Source organism: Tripterygium wilfordii, chromosome 21 (assembly GCF_013401445.1).
Source record: "Tripterygium wilfordii isolate XIE 37 chromosome 21, ASM1340144v1, whole genome shotgun sequence".
Classification (NCBI taxonomy): Eukaryota; Viridiplantae; Streptophyta; class Magnoliopsida; order Celastrales; family Celastraceae; genus Tripterygium; species Tripterygium wilfordii.
Window position 1 is genome coordinate 16,760,864 of NC_052252.1, and position 21,644 is coordinate 16,782,507.

Consider the following 21,644-nt stretch of genomic DNA (forward strand, 5'->3'; position numbering starts at 1 on the left):
CAAAGCAGCAGTCTTTCTAGAAACTCTGAACTTTCAATTCCGTTGTTTTTTTCTTTGTATGTGGGACAATGATGGATTGAATAGTCGATATTTTTCCTATTTGTAGTCTGCTCTGGACTTTCCTTCTTCTAGATTTCATTGCAATCTCCGCCACCTCTTATTGAACGACGACGGCTTTGACTTTCTCTAACAACGCGTCTTTTGGAATCGGAGGAATATGTTCCTCTCTGTGTTTGATTTGTGGGTATAATATGCTCTTTCTCTCTCTGGAACATCGTCAAGTAAGTTGTATCAATCAATCTTGTAATCTGTGTCAGTAGGAATATACACCAAGTTGGTTGCTTTAGCTGATTTGGTTGTCAGATTTGTTGTTGTTTTCGTGATTTGTGTGAGTTTGATTGGAATTGATATATGGGTTTTGTATGGTTTTGATGATTGTTGAACCTGTGATGTCAAAGAGGCCTTTGATCTTAGGATTATGGGTTCGAAACGCCCTCTTTTAATTCCATCTCCAAGAACTCCGGGTGCCCCAGATTTGCCTGTAATACCTGCCTTTTCTGATTTACCCAAACCCAGTTCAAGCCACCCTGGATCAGTTTCTGGGATGGATTCGATAAACCCAATTGAGAATTCCCCAAGCATTGAAGTTGCATTCCGTAATTCGTCCCAGAGAAGCATTTCTTCGACTCAGTCCAAGGGTTCTTCGAAGGAAGTCAGTTTTACTGATTTGGGATCAAAACCAGTTAGGTATGGATCAAGGGGAGCTGATTCTGAGGGGTTTAGCATGTCACGGAAAGAGATCAATGATGAGGATGCTAGATTAGTTCACTTAAATGATCCAGCAAAGACAGATGAGAGGTTTGAGTTTGCTGGGAATTCGATTCGGACTGGAAAGTATTCACTTCTTACCTTCTTGCCTAGGAACTTGTTTGAGCAGTTCCATAGGGTTGCATACATATATTTCCTTGTGATTGCTGTGCTTAATCAGCTTCCCCAGCTTGCGGTCTTTGGTCGGGGAGCTTCAATATTGCCTCTCGCCCTTGTTCTTTTTGTTTCTGCAATTAAGGATGGATATGAGGACTGGAGGCGGCACAAGTCAGACAAAGTTGAGAACAACAGATTAGCTTCTGTATTGGTTAATGGTCAGTTTCAAGAAAAGAAATGGAAGGATATTCAAGTTGGTGAGATAATTAAAGTTCATGCTAATGAAACGCTTCCTTGTGATATGGTCCTGCTCTCAACTAGTGATCCAACTGGGGTAGCATATGTGCAAACTCTAAATTTGGATGGGGAGTCCAATTTGAAGACCCGATATGCAAAGCAAGAGACCCTCTCAAAGATTCCTGAAAAGGAGAATGTTAGTGGTTTAATCAAGTGTGAGAAACCCAATAGAAACATATATGGGTTTCAGGCAATCATGGAAATTGATGAAAAACGGCTCTCGCTTGGACCCTCCAATATTGTTCTTCGAGGTTGTGAAATCAAGAATACTGCATGGGCATCGGGAGTTGCAGTATATTGTGGACGTGAGACCAAAGCTATGCTGAACAACTCAGGTGCCCCATCTAAGAGAAGCCGGCTTGAGACGCATATGAACTTCGAGATAATCATACTCTCTCTGTTTCTTGTTACTTTATGTACAGTTGTCTCTGTCTGTGCTGCTGTTTGGTTAAGGCGCCACCGGGATGAGTTGGATGTCATACCCTTTTACCGAAGAAAGGACTACTCTGAGGATGAACCAGAGAACTACAACTACTATGGATGGGGAATGGAGATATTTTTCACCTTCCTCATGTCTGTTATTGTGTTCCAGATAATGATCCCGATCTCTTTGTATATTTCAATGGAGCTTGTCCGGGTTGGTCAGGCTTACTTCATGATTCGAGATACCCAAATGTATGACGAGTCGTCAAATTCAAGGTTTCAGTGCAGGGCATTGAATATAAATGAAGATTTAGGCCAAATTAAGTACGTATTCTCGGATAAAACAGGCACTCTTACTGAAAATAAGATGGAGTTTCAGTGCGCAAGCATTTGGGGTGTAGATTATAGTGGTGCTAAAGCCTATTTACAGAATGAGGAGGACAGATATGGTGTTGCAGGTATTACAACTTTTAAATTAGAATATAATTTTTTCTTCCTGAGTGAGTTTGATGGAAGCTGACTTCTTCCTTTATTCTGTTTATTGTTTGTCAGTGGATGATAAGGTTTTGAAGCCAAAGATGAAGGTAAAGGTTGAGCCCGAGCTTCTAAGATTGTCAGGTAGTGGAAAGCACACTGAGGAAGGGAAACATGTTCATGATTTCTTTCTTGCGTTGGCAGCTTGCAATACAATTGTGCCTCTTGTCACTGACACATCTGATCCAACCACAAAGTTAGTTGATTACCAAGGGGAATCACCTGATGAACAAGCGTTGGCTTATGCTGCTGCAGCATATGGCTATATGCTTATAGAACGAACCTCTGGCCATATTGTTATCGACATTCAAGGCGAGAGGCAAAGGTAATTTGTGGTGTGAGTCGTGTGACATAGCAGTTATCCTTTATACATCTGTTTCGCTACTCTGATATTGTTCAATTAGATTCATCTTGAACTACTGTGTTTCAGGGCATCAATTGCATGGCATTAACACGGTTAAAAATAAAGGCCTAAACAGAACCAAGCCTGTAATAACACTTTATTGGAGTAGGCATAGGAAACCATTGTACCTTTTCTTCAAATGAAAGACTAGATCTAATATTATTTCATAGTTTTAAAGCTTTTTGGCTTCATTCTTCATACTCTAAAAAGGTAATTGATCAAAGAAATTTTGCTTTATGGATGAATGTGAGTTTGAAATTGATGTTGCTATTAGCTAATATATCTCAATGTATGCATTTTATGATCAGCATAACATGAAGGCTGGTGTTTTAATAGTTAGTTACGTTGGATTATTTGTTTCTGTATGGGTATGCATACATCTTGCATGTCCTCGATCCCGCCCAATGCGAGAGCCTTGTGCACGGGTGTTGTTTACCATATTACTGATTATTTATGGCTGTGTGTTAGTAGTTCTGGTAATGCATTTTCCAATTATGGTGGTTGTTCCTGCAACCATTACTTCAATATTGAAATTCCTTCCAGATTTTACGGTTCTTATTAATTTTTCCTATTAAATTACCCCACATGGGGCATTGCAGGTTTAATGTGTTGGGTTTGCATGAGTTTGATAGTGATCGAAAAAGGATGTCCGTTATATTGGGTTGCCCTGACAGAACTGTGAGAGTGTTTGTTAAAGGTGCTGACACTTCCATGTTCAGTGTGATGGATAGATCTTCAAACACCAATGTCATACGGTCAACAGAAGCTCATCTTCATGATTTCTCCACACTTGGCTTGAGAACACTTGTGATTGGTATGCGTGAATTAAATGATTCAGAATTTGAGCAGTGGCGCACTTCCTTCGAGGCAGCAAGCACTGCTTTAATTGGTAGGGCTGCTTTGCTTCGCAAGGTTGCAAGCAACATCGAAAGTAATCTTAGCATACTGGGTGGTTCTGCTATTGAAGATAAACTCCAGCAAGGGGTTCCAGAGGCCATAGAATCTCTTAGAACAGCAGGAATCAAAGTATGGGTTTTGACTGGGGACAAGCAAGAAACTGCTATATCTATTGGGTATTCGTCAAAGCTCTTGACTAGAAAGATGACCCAGATAATAATTAATAGCAACTCTAAGGAGTCATGTAGAAAAAGTTTAGAAGATGCCATTGCCATGTCTAGAAAGCTCTCGACTATCAGTGGGATAATGCCCAACACCGAGGAGAGTTCCAGAGCTGCCGTAAGTCCAGTGGCCTTAATTATTGATGGCACAAGCCTTGTATATATTCTTGATAGCGAACTTGAAGAACAGGTAAGCTCTCGTCGGCCGACTTTAATCTTTTCCCCCCCTTTTATTTCGCATTGAAGGCTTATTGATGTCAAATTCTAAATTTGGTTGGCAGCTCTTCCAATTAGCCCGCGAATGTTCTGTGGTGCTTTGTTGCCGTGTGGCTCCATTGCAGAAAGCTGGAATTGTTGCCCTTGTAAAGAACAGGACTTCTGACATGACACTTGCTATTGGAGATGGTAACTTTTTCTTTCTTTTTTTTAGATCAATGTTATCCTCTTCTTGAAGCTCAATATTGCTCCCTGGGCAGTGGATGAAAATTTTTTGCCTGCTTTCTTTTTGGCGTTGGGCTGATTTAGAGTTTTTACATCATTCTTAAGGTGCAAATGACGTTTCAATGATTCAAATGGCTGATGTGGGAGTTGGCATCAGTGGCCAAGAGGGCCGCCAAGCTGTTATGGCATCAGATTTTGCAATGGGGCAGTTCAGATTCTTAATTCCGCTTTTGCTGGTCCATGGGCATTGGAATTACCAGCGGATGGGCTACATGCTTTTATACAATTTTTATCGGAATGCAGTTTTTGTTCTTGTTTTATTTTGGTGAGTAATTTTGGTCAGAGTTCATGCTTAGTCTTGTGCACCATCATTATGTTTGTGAATGTGTGGGTAAAATTGAATGCTGTCTTTCCATAGGCCTCAGTTAACTTTTCTTGTTCCTAAACTTAATTATCACCTTTGAATAATAAGAATAACAATAACAACTAGAACTACAGCAATGAGGATAGGGTAAATGATGAATTATTATGGATTATCATATATTTGAACCTTATAGGAATTTATAGGAATTTTTTTTTCTCCTTTGAGAGATTTTTGCAATAAAACTGGCTATGCCTTTTCGTTAAAAAAAAACATATAGGAAGTATGTTCCATATACATGTTTATGCTTTATACTTCATAGGAAAATTTTCTTTCAAAATGATAAACTAATTGGTGAAGTTTTTGGGATTTTGAATCTTATTTTAATCTGAGGTCAACCTTGATTCCCGGGTCTGAATTTTCGTTACCCTGTATATATAATTAACATTGTATCACAATTTGGTTACTTACTGTGGGATTCAATTCACATACAACACTAGTGGAACTGAAGGGTTATGTGCATGAAGACCTGCCTACTGATGTCTGCTCCTGCTTTTGTGTTGCTTAGGTACACACTCTTTACTTGTTTCACTTTGACGACTGCAATTAATGAGTGGAGCAGTATGTTATATTCTATAATTTACACATCAGTTCCTACCATTGTCGTTGGTATTCTTGACAAGGATTTAAGTAGGAGGACACTTTTGAAACATCCTCAACTTTATGGTTCTGGACTGCGACAAGAGAGCTACAACTCTGGATTGTTTTGGCTAACAATGATGGACACTTTGTGGCAAAGTGTGGCAGTCTTCTTCATCCCACTTTTGGCATACTGGCACAGCGACATTGATGCATCAAGTATAGGAGATCTTTGGACCCTTGCTGTGGTTATTTTGGTTAATTTACATTTGGCCGTGGATGTCAACCAATGGAACTGGATTTCTCATGCAGCCATTTGGGGTTCCATTGTTGCAACTTTTTTATGCGTCATCATAATTGATGCTATACCGTCTTTGGTTGGTTACTGGTAAGCCTGCCTATCCTGTATATTTATCCCATTTTCCTGCATGCATCATCGTATCTCGTTTTATTATTTTTTTAGGTTTTAATTTGATGCTCTATCTACTGTATATTGTGATTTAGTACGCCATAGGTTGCTTACTATGAGTTAACTCCTCCCTAGCCAACAAAGCTGAAACAATCATATTATAGGGGCAAAAGAAGTACACAACTGTAGAGAAGATGTATGCGTCGTTTTTCTTGGTTACTGTGGCTTTGCATGTACGTTGTGTACTTCTTAAATGGTTTTAGACCTAACATATCTTCTTCATCCGGGCTAATGCCTTACCCTAAACTGCGAAACTGCTTCCCAATAGCTCCTTAAAAGATTGGAATTAGTCAGGACAGTGGGTTAGCATCTGTGGAAAACGTAATAAACCCTTGGTTTAATCATTCAAAGAACGGATGTTTTCATTATCTACACTGATGGGATGTTTTGATGGTCTAGTGCCAGTATGCATACGAATCGTTTTATTAATTCATGCATTAGACTGTGAAGTGTGAACTGTATCTCATTTCATACTGGTATTACTTTTCAGTTATTGCCTTTGTGTATAACCTTTGCGACTTGAATGGATTTGACAGGGCCATTTTCGTTCTCCTAAAAAAGGGTTTATTTTGGTTGTGCTTGCTTGCCATCATCGTCGCCGCGCTCACTCCCCGGTTTGTTGTAAAAGTTCTGTATCAGTATTTTACACCTTGTGATATTCAAATTGCAAGAGAAGCTGAAAAGTTTGGGAATCTGAGGCAGTCTGGAGTTGTAGAACTAGAAATGAACCCTATCTCGGAGCCCCCTCGGAGATGACTGAAGATTATTTTATTCCTTTTCGTGTCTCCATTTTTACCTTTTTTGTAGATTATCATATTCTTTAGGCTTCTTTAGAGTACAGCTCTCGGTTGCCGGATTTTTCCTTGTTGTCTACTATCCAAAGGGTAGATTCATACGCTTGTATTTTGCATCGTTTTCAACCCCCAGACTCCATGTAAATTATCAATCTTTACAGGAAAATGAATCAAATTATGCCTTGTATCTTACTTTTTCAATGTTGTTTTTTGATGAAAGTGGAAATTATGCCTCTGTTTCTTTGATAGAAATATATGAACTTGCATCTCAATCCCTAGAAAGTTACAACTCTTGAGAAGAGGAGACAATGCTGTCGGATCCTCCTTGTGATAGATCTTGAACTTGAGCTGCATATTGCAAGTTCCAGAGCACATCTTCAACTGAAGGCCGGTCGCTTGGCTCATCGGAGAGGCATCGAAGGCATATATCCATCATTGTCTTTAGCGATTCATCCGACGACTCCTTCTGAACTGCAGGATCAGCAATACTTCTTCTGGCCTTATCATCAAGTCCCATGCTTACTCTCAGCTGCATAATATCAACACCAAGGAAGTTCATAACCTTAGTTTTCTGAACATGAAATTGTTCTTTACAGAGAATTAAGAGCAAATGAATATGAAAACATGAACACCCACAAGATCTTTTGCGATGGAGACTTCATTCTGGGACATTATTGGCCTACCCACAATGATTTCAAGCAGGATCACTCCCAAATCATAGACATCTCCCCTGTCCTGATGTTTCTGCCTGCAGATATTAACATAGGATTTGTGATTTTCAACAAAGTGAGCAAAACTAACAGTGATTCAGTACACACCTTAGTTCAACATGCATGCCTCTTTTTGGTCCAGGAGAAGCAATGCCAATTTCCAACTGAGAAAATATGAAGTTAAAGGAGTAATTCCATGGACATAAGATTGAGCAGGGATAATATTCTTTACGTACCGACTCCTTATTTTCAGATAGTAAAGTCAGGCTGTAACCATTAATCTTTACACGAAGATCATTGTCCATGGAAACATCTGTTATCTTCAGATTGTTTGAGAATACACCAGGCACAATACCTGTGTGCAGGAACTGTATACCCTTTGCAACTCCAATGGCAGCTCCTATTCTTTGTTTCCAATTAAGTTTCTGGTTGGATAAACCTGCTAAAAGTAAAATGAAATCGAAGTAAATTTTTTTCAAAATACAATTTCCTTCCACTTGAGTGTATATATATGCCTAGATGCAGTATCTGACTTTGTTAGGGGAATGATCTTACCAGCTATGCAGTCTCTCAGAGTTCCGTTCGGAACGAACTGACATATAAGATACATTCTGATAAAGTTTGAATCATCCTGGCAGACCTCCAAGCAGTGTCCAAGGGCACTGGCTAAATGGGTGTGTCGGAGCTTCGAAATCTGTTCAATATGATGTGTGTAGGATTGCAGGATGTGCTTTTTTCTCAGCTTTAGGCATTTGATTGCAACAAGAGTTTCATCAGGGAGCTTTCCTCTGTACAACTGATATCATAGTACAAAATAAACAAACATGGATTAGTCAGGAACGTTATAAATCGAATTTGCTACTATAGATAAAAAGATAAACATGTAAACAACACCATGCACAAGGCTCCCGTAGTGGGCGGGGTCGGGACAAGCAAGATGTACGTAAACTTTACCCCCACATAATATGTGTAGAGGCCGTTTCCAGAATTTGAACATGTGATCTCTGCTTGCATCCCTGCTACTAGAGATCTCTTGTGAATTTACCTGACTTTGTGAAACTTCACTCATGAAACTTGAAGCATCAAAGTTGTTGGTAGCCTCCTTAAGCTCTTCAACCGAGAAAGCTCGATAGGCAGGAAGGCTAGCTCCCAGCTTCATTGTATCTGATATATACCCTACAAGCAAAAATAAGTTCAAATTGTTCTACATAATGTGCTTGACATAAACAAAAGAATATAGAAGGATTCTGATAAAAATATACATCTTACTTGCATCAGAAAGCAGTTTTACTTCATTAACTGGGAACACATTCTCCACTATTGACCTTGCTTGAGGTAATTTCTCAGAATTCTTACTATACACCTTCTTGATAAACAAGAAAACCAGACCAAGCATTGTGATGCCACCAAGGATTCCTCCCATTGTACTTGAATCAAGAAGTGCTTTAGCATGAGGGTTTCTTTGCTTCTGCTTATGAGGTAAGATTTTAACAGCCAGTGCTTCATTGTGGCATAATCTAGAAGGATTCTGCTCTTGATCCTCATCAGACAAACAATTTCCACCATAAAGCACAACTCTGTCACTGGTTGTTGATTCCAGGCAAGTAGGCAACTTTCCAGTCAAGAGATTTGAGGATAAATTGACAAAAGCAAGATCAGTACTGCAGGAAATGTTCTGTAATAGCATTCCAGTGAGTTTATTGCCTCCAATATCGAGATAATTTAGCGAAGGAAGTGACAACAATGATGGGGAAAATGGACCTACAAATTCATTCAAAGAGATGTCCAGCCTTTGAAGCTGATATTGGGAGACTAATTCATCTGGGATGCCACATTGAAACTTGTTATTCCTGAGCACAAGAGAGAGAACCTTTTTAGGCAGACTAGGAAAACTGGGTCCAAATCTGTTTCCTTCTAAATCAAGAACTTGAAGGTTTGTCAAGTTGTGAAGATCAGGAACTGCTCCAAACAACTGATTCCCTGAAAGAGCAAGAATTCTTAGATTTTCCAGACTTTTTATAGAATTTGGGAGAAACCCAGTAACTGAATTGCTCTTCAAACTCAAAACAGTCAAAACTGAGAGTGAGCCAAGCCAAGCAGGAACTTGACCAGTGAAGTTGTTGTAATCAAGTATTAGTGTCTGCAGGTTCTTCAAAGATGAAAGCTGAACTGGAATAGGGCCTGTGAAGTGGTTAGAACTTACATTCAGTATTTCCAGGGAAGATAACTGAGCAATACTGGAAGGCAATGGTCCCTCTAAACCCAGAGAAACCAAAGACAGGACCTTTAAACTTGACAGACTAACAATAGTGTCAAGAAAAAACTCAGTAGATGCATCTTCAGGCAAGGAGGGAGGCTTATCAGTGCCTCCTATATGCAGCTGGGTTATGTCATCTTGGTAGCAGACCAATGTCAGAGAAGGAGATGGTTCAGTGTTGCAAAAATCTGTGGTTAGAGGTGATGAGTAGTTCAGAATCTGGTGGATTCTTAGAATGGAAGAGAATTGAGAAGCTTGTAGCTGGATTGAATACTGAACATTGATAAAAAGCACCAGGAGGAGAAGATGATAAAGCCAGTGACCTTGCTTTGCCATTTCAACTATCAAAATGATCTGATAGTGAATAAAAAGCCTACAGCTTTGCCATTACTTTGCTCTCAATGCAGATGGAACAGCTTCTCCGCAACTTAGAAGTCACAGGTTCAAACCACAGGGCTTAGCGGGCATAGACTGATAATCTTATACGCCTTTTCGAGTTCTCATCTCTACTGCAGGAGTCTTCAAGCAACTCAGAAAAATAAGACTATAGACAACACAATGTAAATGTATAAGCAATACAGTGCATTGAAGTTATGAGCATCTGCATTAACACCAAAGCAGTGCAGATTCTGCAACCATGAGTTTTAGTACCCAGAAACCAAATACACCATTAAATAATGAGTCTTGCAATGAGTGGATCAGAAACTGGCACAGATTGCCATAAAGAAGCTTACAGTGCTTTGAAATTCTAAACACCTTTCTTTGGCGATAAAAGAAATTCCCAGCCAAACACATTCAAGATATTGTCCGCTCTGGATCACGGACTGTTTTTGTTTTTTATGGACCGTCGTCATTGATTCTTAAGCCTATAAAAACGTGTCTGATTAGTAGTAAAAGACATGACACAAAATTAATGTTAGCTGGGGAGGGACAATATAATAAGACAGATGAACATTGTTGCATGTGAAGTCACATGGAAACAAAATAGCTCAACAGAGAGCAATCCGTGAAGCAACCCCTATATATTGTTTTGACATGTTTGTCACATAATGAAGCCAATACAGACAAGCAATATGTCTTTATCTGGGAGAACACTTTGATGTCTCCTTATCAGAGTATCCGTATTTATTCAAGTCACGGGTGCTCTCCTCTGCTTGTTATAACCAAATCTCTACACACTTTTTGGAATGATTGTGACTCCACATTTCTAGTTGTCAACATGTTCAAATAATTGCTAAAATTGTGAGGGAAGAGTTCAAAAACATTCCAATAGAACTAAAGTATCAAGGTCAATATACCAAACTATATCATGCGAACAAACTAGGTAATATAGGCTACCATTTGTTTCATTCACCATTCTATACTTTTCTGTTATTTCAAATGAAATATTGCTGAAATCTTGTGGCAACATGACTTGAAAGTTGAAAGGTACAAGCCAAAAATTCTAAGTTACATTATTCATGCCACGAATGCGTGGGATTTCTTTTGTTCTTCAAATGATCACAACAGGGCCTAGGGTTTATTACTTACCATCACCTCTGTATGCCAATTTCTTCATCTTCAAATGGAAACAATCAACCTATAAAAAAAAATGGAACCTAAGAAAACCCATATTCCCATTACAATACATTTACATCCAAGGCTGAAGTGTAAAGCACAGTTGTCCTCACCATCGCAAGGAAATACAATAATTTCATTTTGCTGTAAACATCCTAACAAGATCACATGTGCTCAAGCCACAGTTTCTTTCCTGAGAAAACCTCAAGTAAAACTAATAAATTTCTGAAATCAACCAGTGTTCTCCCTGCAAACAAGACGTGCTCAAAAGTTCATTACTTGATTCTTACAAAATCAAACCGATTAATAACGTCGTAAATTAAGAAGTCTTAACCTTAAAGAAAAACCAGAGTTCCATATTCAAGCCTCAAAACGTTTTTCAATCTTCAAGGACGTATCTGTTTCTTCTTGCACCAAAAGCTAGTCTCTGCATAACATGGCAAGGCCAAATTTTGGTTACCAACCACTGATGTTTTCACATGGAAATACAACTTTGATTGCATATTTGTGACATGAAATCCCGACTTAAAGAAAAAATAATTTGTTCTTTTACTTAACTGAGAATATTTGGGAATATGCTTTGATCCCAGTGAGAAAACGAATGTAAGTTGCCTTCATCGATCCGTTGGCAGGGATGGATCTAATATTTGGGACAAGGTACTCTGCCACCTGCAACAAACCCCTCCCCCATGCCCCACAACAAAAGGAAGATAAATAAAGGAAGCACAAATTAAATCCTAGATGTAAATGAATTTCAAGCAAACAATACTGAGATGGTGTAGCAACTTTCAACACATCAGTGTTTATGTGTTTCACCAACGATTCTAAGAAAGTCAAAGAGAGAAAGCATAGCCCTTTTCTGTTTAAAGAGAGAAGAAACTCTGACATTAAAAATGCCATATCACAGCATTGTGTAAGGGTAGATTGAGAATAGGTATGGTATAACTTAACTGGATGTATAAATACGTACGAATGTATAATCTCATAATTACTGAAAAAGCTCAAATCTTGTTATTTTTGGGTTTAACAAGATCTTACCACTTCTGCTGGTTCTGCCAAAACATTAATGAAAAACTTGGCCTGCATTATACAAAAAGTTCAATGATTTAATTCGACAGGCAAGAGAAATCAAGACAAGTATGTGATGCTTTTGTTTGACCTGCTTTGTATTTGCACCAGACATGAGAAGATCAGTTGTGACCATTCCTGGCTGCAAACAACCAACCAATTAGAGATACAGAGACATTAAAGGAGGAAATGAAAGACAAGGTAAAGGAATGCATATCAGAGAAGTATATCATGAAGTCATATATATATATATATATATATATATATAAGAGAACCATATCATGAAGAGGGATATTGGAAAGTAAGAGTCCTACAGCTTCATAGGTCTACATAGCTAAAAAGATGAAATGATAGCCCCACAAGTACTCCACTTAAACTTTTTACTTGGTCACTATAGTATTTTACTGGCTCCAATTCTTGTGGGTAACTACCATTTGCTCTTAGCAGGAAAGAAAAAGAAAAATCTACTGCCTACTTTTAGACTTACGAAGGAGTCTATGGACAACATGGCATCATTATAGACCACACACAAAGGAAAGAGCACAATCCATTTCAGGTTATTGAATCAATTATATGGAAGTCATGATACCTTTTCTGTCTTTCAATATATAAGACATTTGTAAAATATTGTTGTAGGTATACGATCTACACCAATGTGAAATGAAAAAAGAAGAAGAAAGATAGCAATTCAAGAATAACATATTTTATAACCCAGAAATATCACTCAGTGCCATTATTTAGTGTGCCTCCTAAGGCAGCAACAGCGAGATTATCCACAAATGTTAAGGTTAGGTTGTCGATCGATTATCAGAAACAGGGATGAAAAACCACATAAATAATTTTAATGAGCATTTTTCATTGCATTAGGGGGTGGGGAGAGAAAGGATGATGTCCATTATATCAGGCTTGACATTACTAAATTGGGAAACAATAGTTTAAGTAACATACCGAGAGACCTTAGCCCAAAAAAGGAAACCTACCGAGAGATTATGGACAACAACATTTTTAACATCTTGCATCTGCAACTCAGCCTGAGATCCGAGAGAGATTATATCAAAAGAAAAGAAATCCAGATTAACTTAAAATCAACATCAGCAACAGATTTGTTGAAGACATTAGGTTGCACTGATAATAAGTATATTGACCTTATTTTCCAGTGCAATCTAATGAGGCTATGAAGTTGGAATTACAAGTTGAGCATATACCTGCAGTGATTTTGTCAAATGCACCACACTGCGCTTGGTCGCACCATATGCAGCAAATCTGTGGGGGAAAAAAGAAATGAGATATCATGTCAGGGCAAATTACCTAGGAAAAAATGCAAGGGATTAATGGTCACAGGATTCTTGACATTTACCGAGCAAGCTATAGCGGCAAATAATTAGTCCAAATAAGTTATATGCATCAATATTATGGATGCCGCCAATAAGAGGAAGGTTTTTGCATGATGGATGTTGACATGGTTTACAACCAAGAGTTCCTAAAGTAGGACTGCCGAGAGCTGCAGATGGTGCGGAGCCAAATGACGACAAAGAGTCTATGACTTGTATCTCTATAAATGACCATTGTATGAAAGGGAAACTAGTTTGCTTTATATACCACCACCTCTGCCTTACAAATTTATTGAGTAGTAATACCTAAACCTGTCAAGGCAACAAACACTAGAAAGAAAAAAAGAGACCCCCCCCCCTAAATAAACCGTATGCGATCTTGTAGCCCAGAGTGTTCTGTGACTATAAGTAAATTGTTTCTGCAGTTTTCTCAATGAGCTTCTACCCCACACATGATAAAGAAGGAGCAGACTAAAGATGAGACAAATAAATTTTTAAAAAAGGATAAAAAATAGCTGATGTATGAATATAACCGAAGAGTTGGAACCTGGGGGTTGGTCGTCCATCTGAACCAGCTCCATCAATGTTGAATATGTGGCCCCCTCGAGGTTGGTCCATCATCATTTTTATTGCCTTAAAACAAACAATTATTCAGCATGAGCACAGGCCTGACATTTGATAGAGATGAAAAAAAAAAGATATTTCATTTACCTCTCGACAACATATCATCAAGCCAAGGGTGTTTGTGGTGACAACTTGACTGCAAGAAAATATGCAACGTGAAAAATTACCGCAACAGATTTTTAAGATTCATACCAAAAAGAAAAGATAAAAATCAAGAAGAATAATTGAAAACCAATAAATTGTACGATTGCTCACATCAAATCCTCATCTGAAGCTTCAGTCAGAGGCTTAAAGCTATAAGCATTAGATCCTGCATTATTAATCTGCATCATTCTCAACATTGTGTAAGCAAGTAATGGCAGAGTTGAACCTCCATGCTTACCCAAAAATTAAAACAACCACTTCCATCCCACTAAAAAAAGGGGCATAGTTCAAGGATACGAGTAGATTATACTACAGCATATCATCGGACATTTATCCATGCAAGTGTATAGAACAAAATGTCACGTTGATTGTGAAAATATGCAGTGTATTCGGAAAGTCTCTGGAAGTTGACCATTATTTCTAATTTTCTGTGGATGGCAGTATCAGAGAACATAAACTTAATAGACAGTAATTCAACCAATGCTCAGTTAAGTCTATATTCTCTAATCAACAAGAACGACAAAAACCAATGTCATGAAATAACTGCATATCCACGTCCCATGTGTATAGAATATCTATTATCAAAAAGTAGTCAGAGTAATAATATAATTTGGCCAACCACAATGACTTGAAGATGAACAAACAGAAGGATGAAGACAAAAGATCTGACATGGATACCCATATATCAATGTATTTCAGATTTTGTTTTGCAAAAGCCACCAAATCTTTCACATCCTGAGCTTTTCTGACATCACATTTTGTACCCTGTAAACGATTTTATGAATCAGACTCAATAGAGAGAAGTATAGCATCTGCTTAAACCAGGACAGGTTTGAAGGCAAAAAAAAGAACAGCAGAAAGTAATAAATATAATGTAAAAGGGGAAAAAATAGTCATGGAGGTAGTAGCCAGTACCAAGACATGCTGCTCCCCGAATTCTCCTCTCAGGCTATGAACAGTAGACTCCACATGTTCAGCTGCAAAAGAATCAGTTAACTTAAAGTGAATGATAGCCAGTCCCAGTCAAAAACTCAATTGAAAGATCAAGACACTCACTTGTTCTGCCCAGAAAAACGATCAGAAATTGCATTTTACACTGACCCAAAACCAGAAGTGAAAAAACATGAGAGTATAACCTCACCAGTTCTTGAGCAGATTACGACGTTGTCGCCTGCTTTCAGAAACTCTTTAGCCAGTGCATACCCAATCCCTAAATCAAGGAGAGGAAAAAAAAGACTTCAAATTTTATTAGACAAAGTAACTAAAACTATTTCAAGCCCTGAGAATATCGATAGAAAGTAGAGGAGGAAAAGTGAAAGAAAGAAAACACCTTTAGTTGAACCCGTGATGATAACATTGTAAGGAGGCACCATGGGCTCTCTCTTGCCGGAAGGTTCTTGGGCGGCTCTCACTCTTGGATAACTCCGAATCGCAACATTCTTAGAACTATTTCTAGAGCTTCTGAGAACGAATGGTCTTTGGCGGGAACCAAAGTCTCTCCCAAATTGGGGATGAAACCGAGGATTGAAAAAATGGGTATAGCTTTGTGGAGAGAAAGGAAGAGGAAAGGAAGTGGTGGAAGTAGCAGTCATCGCCATCGGTGCGAGCTCTGCTCAACCTCCAGGGTCTTAACGGATAACTTATATGCGTTACACCGGCCTTCGCTTAAGAAGGCCAAACGGGCATAACACATGGGCTTTCACTGTTGTGGGCCTATATTTTCTGGGCAGATATAGGCCGTAAGTCAGTGGCAGACAGCTTAGCCCATGGCATAACACACCGGCTTTCACCGCTGTGGGCCTATATTAACTGGGTTGGCCCAATTACAAGGTTCTTTTTTGTCCTCCCACCGTATAACCAGAGAGGGAAACAATCGTACTCCATAACTTATTTTCCCAAAAGATGATGCCTGTAAATGAAAGTGCCAACTGCTTTACAAAACTTTTTACAGAAAATTAGGGATTACACTCAGCTCTACAAACATTTCAACCACCTGAAAGTCCTACAATTCTTTCAACCACTGGGTTAACTGCATATTTGATACTTCCATGTTCCTGGCCAGCACCACAAAAATGGCAACTGATATTGCATGACAAGCCAAGAAAATGGCTCAATTGTTCCCCAAACCCCTCCCCCTTTTCTATCTTCCCTGCAAATCAGTCAAAAATGCAGTGCAGGTCCACCGACAAGTGACCATAGAGCCCTGTCTCAACCAGAGCGATGCTTTCATCTTCGGCGTTCCCCTGGACGTTTTAAGCATGTTGTTTGTAACATCAGAACATTTAAAGAGAGTATTGTTAACTCATAAATCAAAATAATGCAAGTCTATAAATTGATGCATTCTACATTCATAAATTTAAAATGTGTGCGTGCGTGTGTATGTATTATAGATACATTTGATACATAGAAAATGTCGACACAAGCTTCACTTCTCCCAATTCGGCATTCCAACTACAAACTAGCAAAAGGAGGTTTCGTTCAAGAACTTGTGAAGTGAACTATACAAAAGTTTTAAGTTTAGATGATCATGAAAACCAACCACCATATGGCTAATAATCGAGTATTTGAATAACCAACTCTTGTCTAAATCTTCGTGTATTGAGTCTTTACCTTTCGTGTGTGTGTGTGCGCGCTATATAGTATATACATTAGGCTTAAGACACTTTACGGAAATAAGCCATAGTTAAACAAAAATGAAATTTGGGACAGGACAACAATTACCGTGTTAAGCTCAAATAATAGCATACTAGAACTAGATTATGACCCGTGCACATATGGAAAGAAGGATTGCAATACAATTTCAGCTGCTAATGATGAAGTGTAAAAAAGTGCTTCTAGTTAGAAATCAACAAAGAGAAGGCATAGGGAAATGACGCAACGAAGAGGACGAAAAAGGTATTCTCACTTGCTCCAACAAAATAAAGACATTGCTTGAGCTTTCACCACACATGAAAATGTGATAAGAACCCAGCAGATAACTACCAATAGAATTAATTATAGCAAAACATCCACTAGATTACCAGGAGCTAGTACTCCTCTGCTGCAGCAGCCCTTGTTCAATCAAAATAGTAATCAACGTAACCCTACACTACCAACATACTCCACCCACACCGCAATTACTAAACTACCCCTTAACTCTCCTAGTAAAGACTTGCACAGGACCCCTGGTTGTATCAAAATGCCATAAATGATTTCTCTAGTTCACCATGGAAAATCATTCAGAAAATTACTCCCCAATGCTGTCAATTATAAGTTCTAAAGGGGAAAAAACCAAAATGTAAATAAATATATAAAAAAAAAACTCAAAATGCCTTGCCTTCAAACATAACCGATGATTTTCAGGGCTTGAAAATTAGGTGGTGATTGGAGGGCATAACTCAGGAACTTCAATATAAATCGTAACAATCAAAAAGTTCCATAACTTTTTAGTGAAAAGAAAAGGACAAAAAAAGAAGAAGAAAAAAGCAAAGGGTAGAGAACCGTTACATAGTGATAGTAGCAACTGCTGATATTGTTTGATCAGAATATTAGGTTCGTAAAAATACAATCATGTAAAAACAAATAATGCATAACAATCCGGTATTTATTAAGATCAAGGAAGCTATATATACGTAAATGAAGAGCAATAACCTGACAAAACTTTCCACAGCTGCCACCATTCACTTAAGAATAATAGGTCTCATGCAGATCAAGTTGACAGTAGCTTACGAAGTTCTTTGGATTTGTCATATGCATTGTTAGATAACAAATCCACTAGCATCTCTGCAGTAGATGCATCTCCAGAGAACCCCTTCTCAACCATTTCTTGAAGAAGCTGCATCGCCAAAGATATGTTGTTGTTTTGGAAAAATCCTCGAATGATTATATTGTAGGTACCGCCATCTGGGGAGCAACCAGTACCTTCCATTTTTCTGATGAGCTCATATGCTTCACTTAAGAGCCTTTCTTTACAGAGGCCATTGATCAAGATATTATACGTCTTAATATTAGGATTTGGGCCCTTGATAGACAAGCTGGAGAACAGGTCCCTTGCAATATTAAGCTTCCCGTGTTTACTTAAACCATCAATGATGATGCTGTAAGTTACAATATCAAGTTCCAACCCACTTTCTTGCATTGCTTTAAACAAAGAAAATGCATCATCAACACACCCATGCTTGCATAAACCATCCAACAGAGTCGAGTAAGTTATTAAGTTTGGAGAAGGACCATGTGCACACATCTCCTTAAGAAAATCTTTTGCACCTCGAAGTTTGCCCACTTGGCACAATCCACTTATAAGGGTATTGTACGTAACAATAGTAAAATTCAACCCTTTGGAAGTTGCATCATTAAAAAGTCTCATTGCTTTATCTATCTTTCTACGCCTACGATATCCATTGATTAATATACTATAACTAAAAACATCAGGTTGAAAACCTTTTTTACCAATCAAATCAAACAAATTTAATGCCTTATTAATTTGGCCTACCATACAATATCCATCCATCAATGTGTTATATGTGATCACATTGGGGTCCACACCGATCTCAATCATCTTCTCAAGTACACGTTGAGCCTCTAAAATCTCCCCTTCTTTACAAAGCATATCAATGATAATATTGAAAGTGATGACATTTGGTGTGATCTTCCTTCCCATCATTTCATTCCACAATCTTCTAGTCTCCTTCCGTTGGCCTAAATTACATGAACCTTGAATTAAAGAGCTATAAGTGAAGACATTTGGTGTAACACCTTTATCCATCATTTCCAAATACAGATTGAAAGCCTTGTCTAGTAGCCCATCCTTGCAAAGGCCGTCTATGACTGTAGTATACGACACCACATTAGGTTTACAACCTCTATTTTCCATTTCATTGAGTAAGCGGACTGCGTCGCGAGTATAGCCTACTTTACATAAACAATTTATCAGTGTATTGTAAGTAACTAGATTGGGTTGATAACCATTATCAACCATCTCAACAAAAAACCTCAGAGCATGATCTACTTGACCTTCAACACACAATCCCTTGATGAGGGTGTTGAATGTTATAGGATCCGGTTGGAGACCAAGTTTCAGGATTTTTCCCAAAACAGAGAAACCAAAATCCACACGTCTCAAACAACAAAAACAGTTCATCAATATATTCAGAGTATAAATATCGTGCTTGATACCTAACAGCTCCATATTTTTACACAGTGAAACCACGGTTGTATGGTGCTCCATTTTCACTATTGAACCAAACAACAAATTGAATTCAAGTATAGAAGGCGGAGGGTGCATATGAACCATCCGATTAAAGCAAGCTACAGCATCGTCGATGCTGTTGAATTGAAAATTGCGGTTCTTTATTGAAGATTTGGGCGCAGACTGAGAATGAAAAGAGACTGAGCAGAGATATGTACGAAGTGGAGAAGGAGAAGCCATACCTAGAAGAAGAAGACGAGAAGCAGAGATTGTGGAAAATAGAGAAGCTCTTCCTCTTCTTCGCATCATCTTCTGCTTCATTTCTTCTGAGGAAGGAATGATGCATTGATGCGTAGTTGCTAGAATTTGTTTCGGGTGTAATATGGGCTGTCGGGTGACAAATCTCATGCGGACTTAGTCTTTTGTAATTATTTGTATTATTTATATTTCTTTGGTTGTTTTTCTTTCTTTTTTTTTAAAATATTTTTTTGTTTTGAAATTTATTAATTTTGAGAACGAAAATGATATGTGTCCCTAATTTTCCCATCCCTAAACTTCCCTAATCTATGTGGCTGTACAACTCAGCATGCCACATAGATATCCAATTAAATAACCAAATTATCAATTAAATAAAAGATATAATTAATTCTATAATTCCTGTTTCTCTCTCATCTAGGTATTTTTTTGTCGTTTACTCCTATTGTATTCGTCTATTCTCTCTCGCTACCTGCGAACAAGTTTTTGCTCCTTTGAAGCTTGAGAAACAATCAATGGCGAGTTGTTTTTCTATACGTGTTTGATCTAGGAGTTTACGATGGTGTTCGGAGCTTCCTCTTACGTACGTGTTGTTTGGTGCCTTTGGTTTCCAAAAACAATCAATCGCAAAGAACTGAAGATGCAAACATTGAATGCTTCGTTTAGGTTTGTTTGCATTAGTTTACGAGTTCTTTGAATGAATGCAACGCTATTTCGTGTATGAACTTATGTACAATTATCTGCGATTTTGATATGGCATGCGATTTTGTTTTCTTTGTTGGTATGATGCTCAGATCTCTCAAATGCAATTGTTTGTAGGTTCTTAGTTTTGGTATTTTCGTTACTTTTTATGTTGATGAGTGGTGAATGTAGTTTGGGATTATGTGTACAGTGGCTTATTACACTGTTGAATTATTAATTACATTGTATTAGTGCTTAATTACATTGTGCAGTACTTACTGTAATTAAATGGCAATTTTGCAGTGACAATATGGAGTTCACTCTGAAGGATAATGACCATGACCAATTAGATCATGTGGATAGTGTAGATGTTCTCACGCCGATGATTGGGATGTTGTTTGATTCTGTGGATGACTTGTTCAATTTTTATAAGGATTTTGGTCAACACAATGGGTTTTCTGTTAAGAGGAGATCCATAAGTAAGGATAGTAGTGGGATGTACAAATATTTGGTATTTACGTGTGGTAGGTCTGACAAATTTTATAGTCATTCGAAGAATTCTATTTGTCATCGTGCATTCTCTAAGAATGAATGCAAGGCTAGGATTGCTGGACGGCTTTCTATTAATGGTAAGTGGGAGATAACTCAGTTTAACAATAATCACAACCACGAATTAAGTCCAAGCCAATCAAGATATTTTAGGTGCAATAGGGAAATTAACCCATGTGTGAAAAGGCAGCTGGAGATTAATGATATGGCAGGGATTAGGCCGAACAAGAGTCATAATGCTTGTGTTATTGGAGCTGGTGGTCATGAAAATTTACCATTTCTTGAGAGAGATACTCGTAACCTTATTTCTAAAGTAAGGCGTATGCGTCTTGGTGAAGGTGATGCTGTTGCAGTTCAGAATTATTTCCTTAAAATGCAATCTAACAACGAGGGATTCTTTTCTTTGATTGATTGGGATGATGATGGGAGATTGAAGAATGTTTTCTGGGCTGATCCACGTAGTAGGGCAGCATACAAAGAATTTGGTGATGTTGTGACGTTTGATACGACATACCTCACCAACAAGTATGACATGCCATTTGCTCCATTTGTTGGTGTTAACCACCATGGTCATTCTATACTTCTCGGTTGTGGTCTCATATCTTCGGAAGATACAGAAACATTTGTTTGGTTATTCAGGACATGACTAGCTTGTATGGGAGGTGTTGCTCCTCAAGGTATAATAACTGACCAAGATAGGGCAATGAAAAATGCTATAAGAGTTGTATTCCCAGATACCAAGCATAGATTGTGCCTGTGGCATATAATGAAGAAAGTGCCGGAGAAGTTGGGTTCTCACATAGAATACGATGGCATAAGACGGTTGTTGACTGGAGCCATCTACGATTCTCAGAGCATATACGAATTCGAAGGTGGGTATCACAATATAATTAAATAA

The 21,644-nt window shown here is 38.2% G+C and overlaps 5 protein-coding genes across 10 annotated transcripts; 2 read left to right on the plus strand and 3 right to left on the minus strand.

Moving 5' to 3' along the window:
* Positions 1 to 40: 40 nt before the first annotated feature.
* Positions 41 to 6,595, plus strand: LOC119989230 (phospholipid-transporting ATPase 1). The gene is made up of 7 exons (XM_038834621.1): positions 41 to 2,102; positions 2,197 to 2,503; positions 3,181 to 3,889; positions 3,981 to 4,104; positions 4,246 to 4,465; positions 5,070 to 5,528; positions 6,146 to 6,595. Exons 1-7 carry the CDS (start codon positions 479 to 481, stop codon positions 6,363 to 6,365), a joined length of 3,663 nt encoding a protein of 1,220 aa, XP_038690549.1. The 5' UTR covers positions 41 to 478; the 3' UTR covers positions 6,366 to 6,595.
* Positions 6,407 to 11,276, minus strand: LOC119989231 (probable inactive leucine-rich repeat receptor-like protein kinase At3g03770). 6 transcript variants are annotated; one of them, XM_038834623.1, is made up of 9 exons: positions 11,262 to 11,276; positions 10,901 to 11,174; positions 8,383 to 9,889; positions 8,159 to 8,289; positions 7,669 to 7,909; positions 7,350 to 7,555; positions 7,222 to 7,277; positions 7,040 to 7,151; positions 6,407 to 6,932 (listed from the first exon to the last, which is right to left on the minus strand). In XM_038834623.1, exons 3-9 carry the CDS (start codon positions 9,704 to 9,706, stop codon positions 6,687 to 6,689), a joined length of 2,316 nt encoding a protein of 771 aa, XP_038690551.1. In that variant the 5' UTR covers positions 9,707 to 9,889; positions 10,901 to 11,174; positions 11,262 to 11,276; the 3' UTR covers positions 6,407 to 6,686. The 6 variants fall into 6 exon arrangements, with proteins under 6 accessions (XP_038690551.1, XP_038690555.1, XP_038690554.1 ...); XM_038834627.1 differs by having other exon boundaries at positions 8,159 to 8,277; positions 8,383 to 10,236; XM_038834626.1 differs by having other exon boundaries at positions 7,350 to 7,552; positions 8,383 to 10,236.
* On the minus strand, positions 11,261 to 15,864 carry LOC119989234 (chlorophyll(ide) b reductase NOL, chloroplastic). Its single transcript, XM_038834629.1, has 13 exons — positions 15,425 to 15,864; positions 15,236 to 15,304; positions 15,010 to 15,071; positions 14,773 to 14,859; positions 14,206 to 14,273; positions 14,038 to 14,086; positions 13,874 to 13,959; positions 13,201 to 13,258; positions 12,976 to 13,026; positions 12,087 to 12,137; positions 11,966 to 12,007; positions 11,486 to 11,596; positions 11,261 to 11,354 (listed from the first exon to the last, which is right to left on the minus strand). The coding sequence occupies exons 1-13, from the start codon at positions 15,690 to 15,692 to the stop codon at positions 11,307 to 11,309; spliced, it is 1,050 nt and encodes a 349-aa protein (XP_038690557.1). The 5' UTR covers positions 15,693 to 15,864; the 3' UTR covers positions 11,261 to 11,306.
* A 117-nt stretch (positions 15,865 to 15,981) lies between these two features.
* LOC119989233 (putative pentatricopeptide repeat-containing protein At1g12700, mitochondrial) lies at positions 15,982 to 19,656 on the minus strand. Its single transcript, XM_038834628.1, has 2 exons — positions 17,725 to 19,656; positions 15,982 to 16,337 (listed from the first exon to the last, which is right to left on the minus strand). The coding sequence occupies exon 1, from the start codon at positions 19,580 to 19,582 to the stop codon at positions 17,783 to 17,785; it is 1,800 nt and encodes a 599-aa protein (XP_038690556.1). The 5' UTR covers positions 19,583 to 19,656; the 3' UTR covers positions 15,982 to 16,337; positions 17,725 to 17,782.
* A 419-nt stretch (positions 19,657 to 20,075) lies between these two features.
* LOC119988019 (protein FAR-RED IMPAIRED RESPONSE 1-like) lies at positions 20,076 to 21,392 on the plus strand. The gene is made up of 2 exons (XM_038832930.1): positions 20,076 to 20,182; positions 20,501 to 21,392. The coding sequence occupies exons 1-2, from the start codon at positions 20,076 to 20,078 to the stop codon at positions 21,390 to 21,392; spliced, it is 999 nt and encodes a 332-aa protein (XP_038688858.1).
* Positions 21,393 to 21,644: the final 252 nt, after the last annotated feature.

Bases quoted from the DNA above. Each gene is read 5' to 3' on its own strand.
- LOC119989233 (XM_038834628.1), bottom strand. From the start codon at position 19,582: ATGAAGCAGAAGATGATGCGAAGAAGAGGAAGAGCTTCTCTATTTTCC.
- LOC119988019 (XM_038832930.1), top strand. From the start codon at position 20,076: ATGGTGTTCGGAGCTTCCTCTTACGTACGTGTTGTTTGGTGCCTTTGG. The intron at 20,183-20,500 runs GTTTGTTTGCAT...GCAATTTTGCAG, and splicing joins ACATTGAATGCTTCGTTTAG to TGACAATATGGAGTTCACTC.
- LOC119989231 (XM_038834623.1), bottom strand. From the start codon at position 9,706: ATGGCAAAGCAAGGTCACTGGCTTTATCATCTTCTCCTCCTGGTGCTT. The intron at 8,290-8,382 runs GTAAGATGTATA...TTTTGCTTGTAG, and splicing joins AAAACTGCTTTCTGATGCAA to GGTATATATCAGATACAATG. The intron at 6,933-7,039 runs GTGGGTGTTCAT...GATATTATGCAG, and splicing joins TCTCCATCGCAAAAGATCTT to CTGAGAGTAAGCATGGGACT.
- LOC119989234 (XM_038834629.1), bottom strand. From the start codon at position 15,692: ATGGCGATGACTGCTACTTCCACCACTTCCTTTCCTCTTCCTTTCTCT. The intron at 12,138-12,975 runs GTAGGTTTCCTT...GGTTGTTTGCAG, and splicing joins TTGTTGTCCATAATCTCTCG to CCAGGAATGGTCACAACTGA. The intron at 11,355-11,485 runs GTTAAGTAAAAG...CATGTTATGCAG, and splicing joins CATATTCCCAAATATTCTCA to AGACTAGCTTTTGGTGCAAG.
- LOC119989230 (XM_038834621.1), top strand. From the start codon at position 479: ATGGGTTCGAAACGCCCTCTTTTAATTCCATCTCCAAGAACTCCGGGT. The intron at 2,103-2,196 runs GTATTACAACTT...ATTGTTTGTCAG, and splicing joins GGACAGATATGGTGTTGCAG to TGGATGATAAGGTTTTGAAG. The intron at 3,890-3,980 runs GTAAGCTCTCGT...TTTGGTTGGCAG, and splicing joins ATAGCGAACTTGAAGAACAG to CTCTTCCAATTAGCCCGCGA.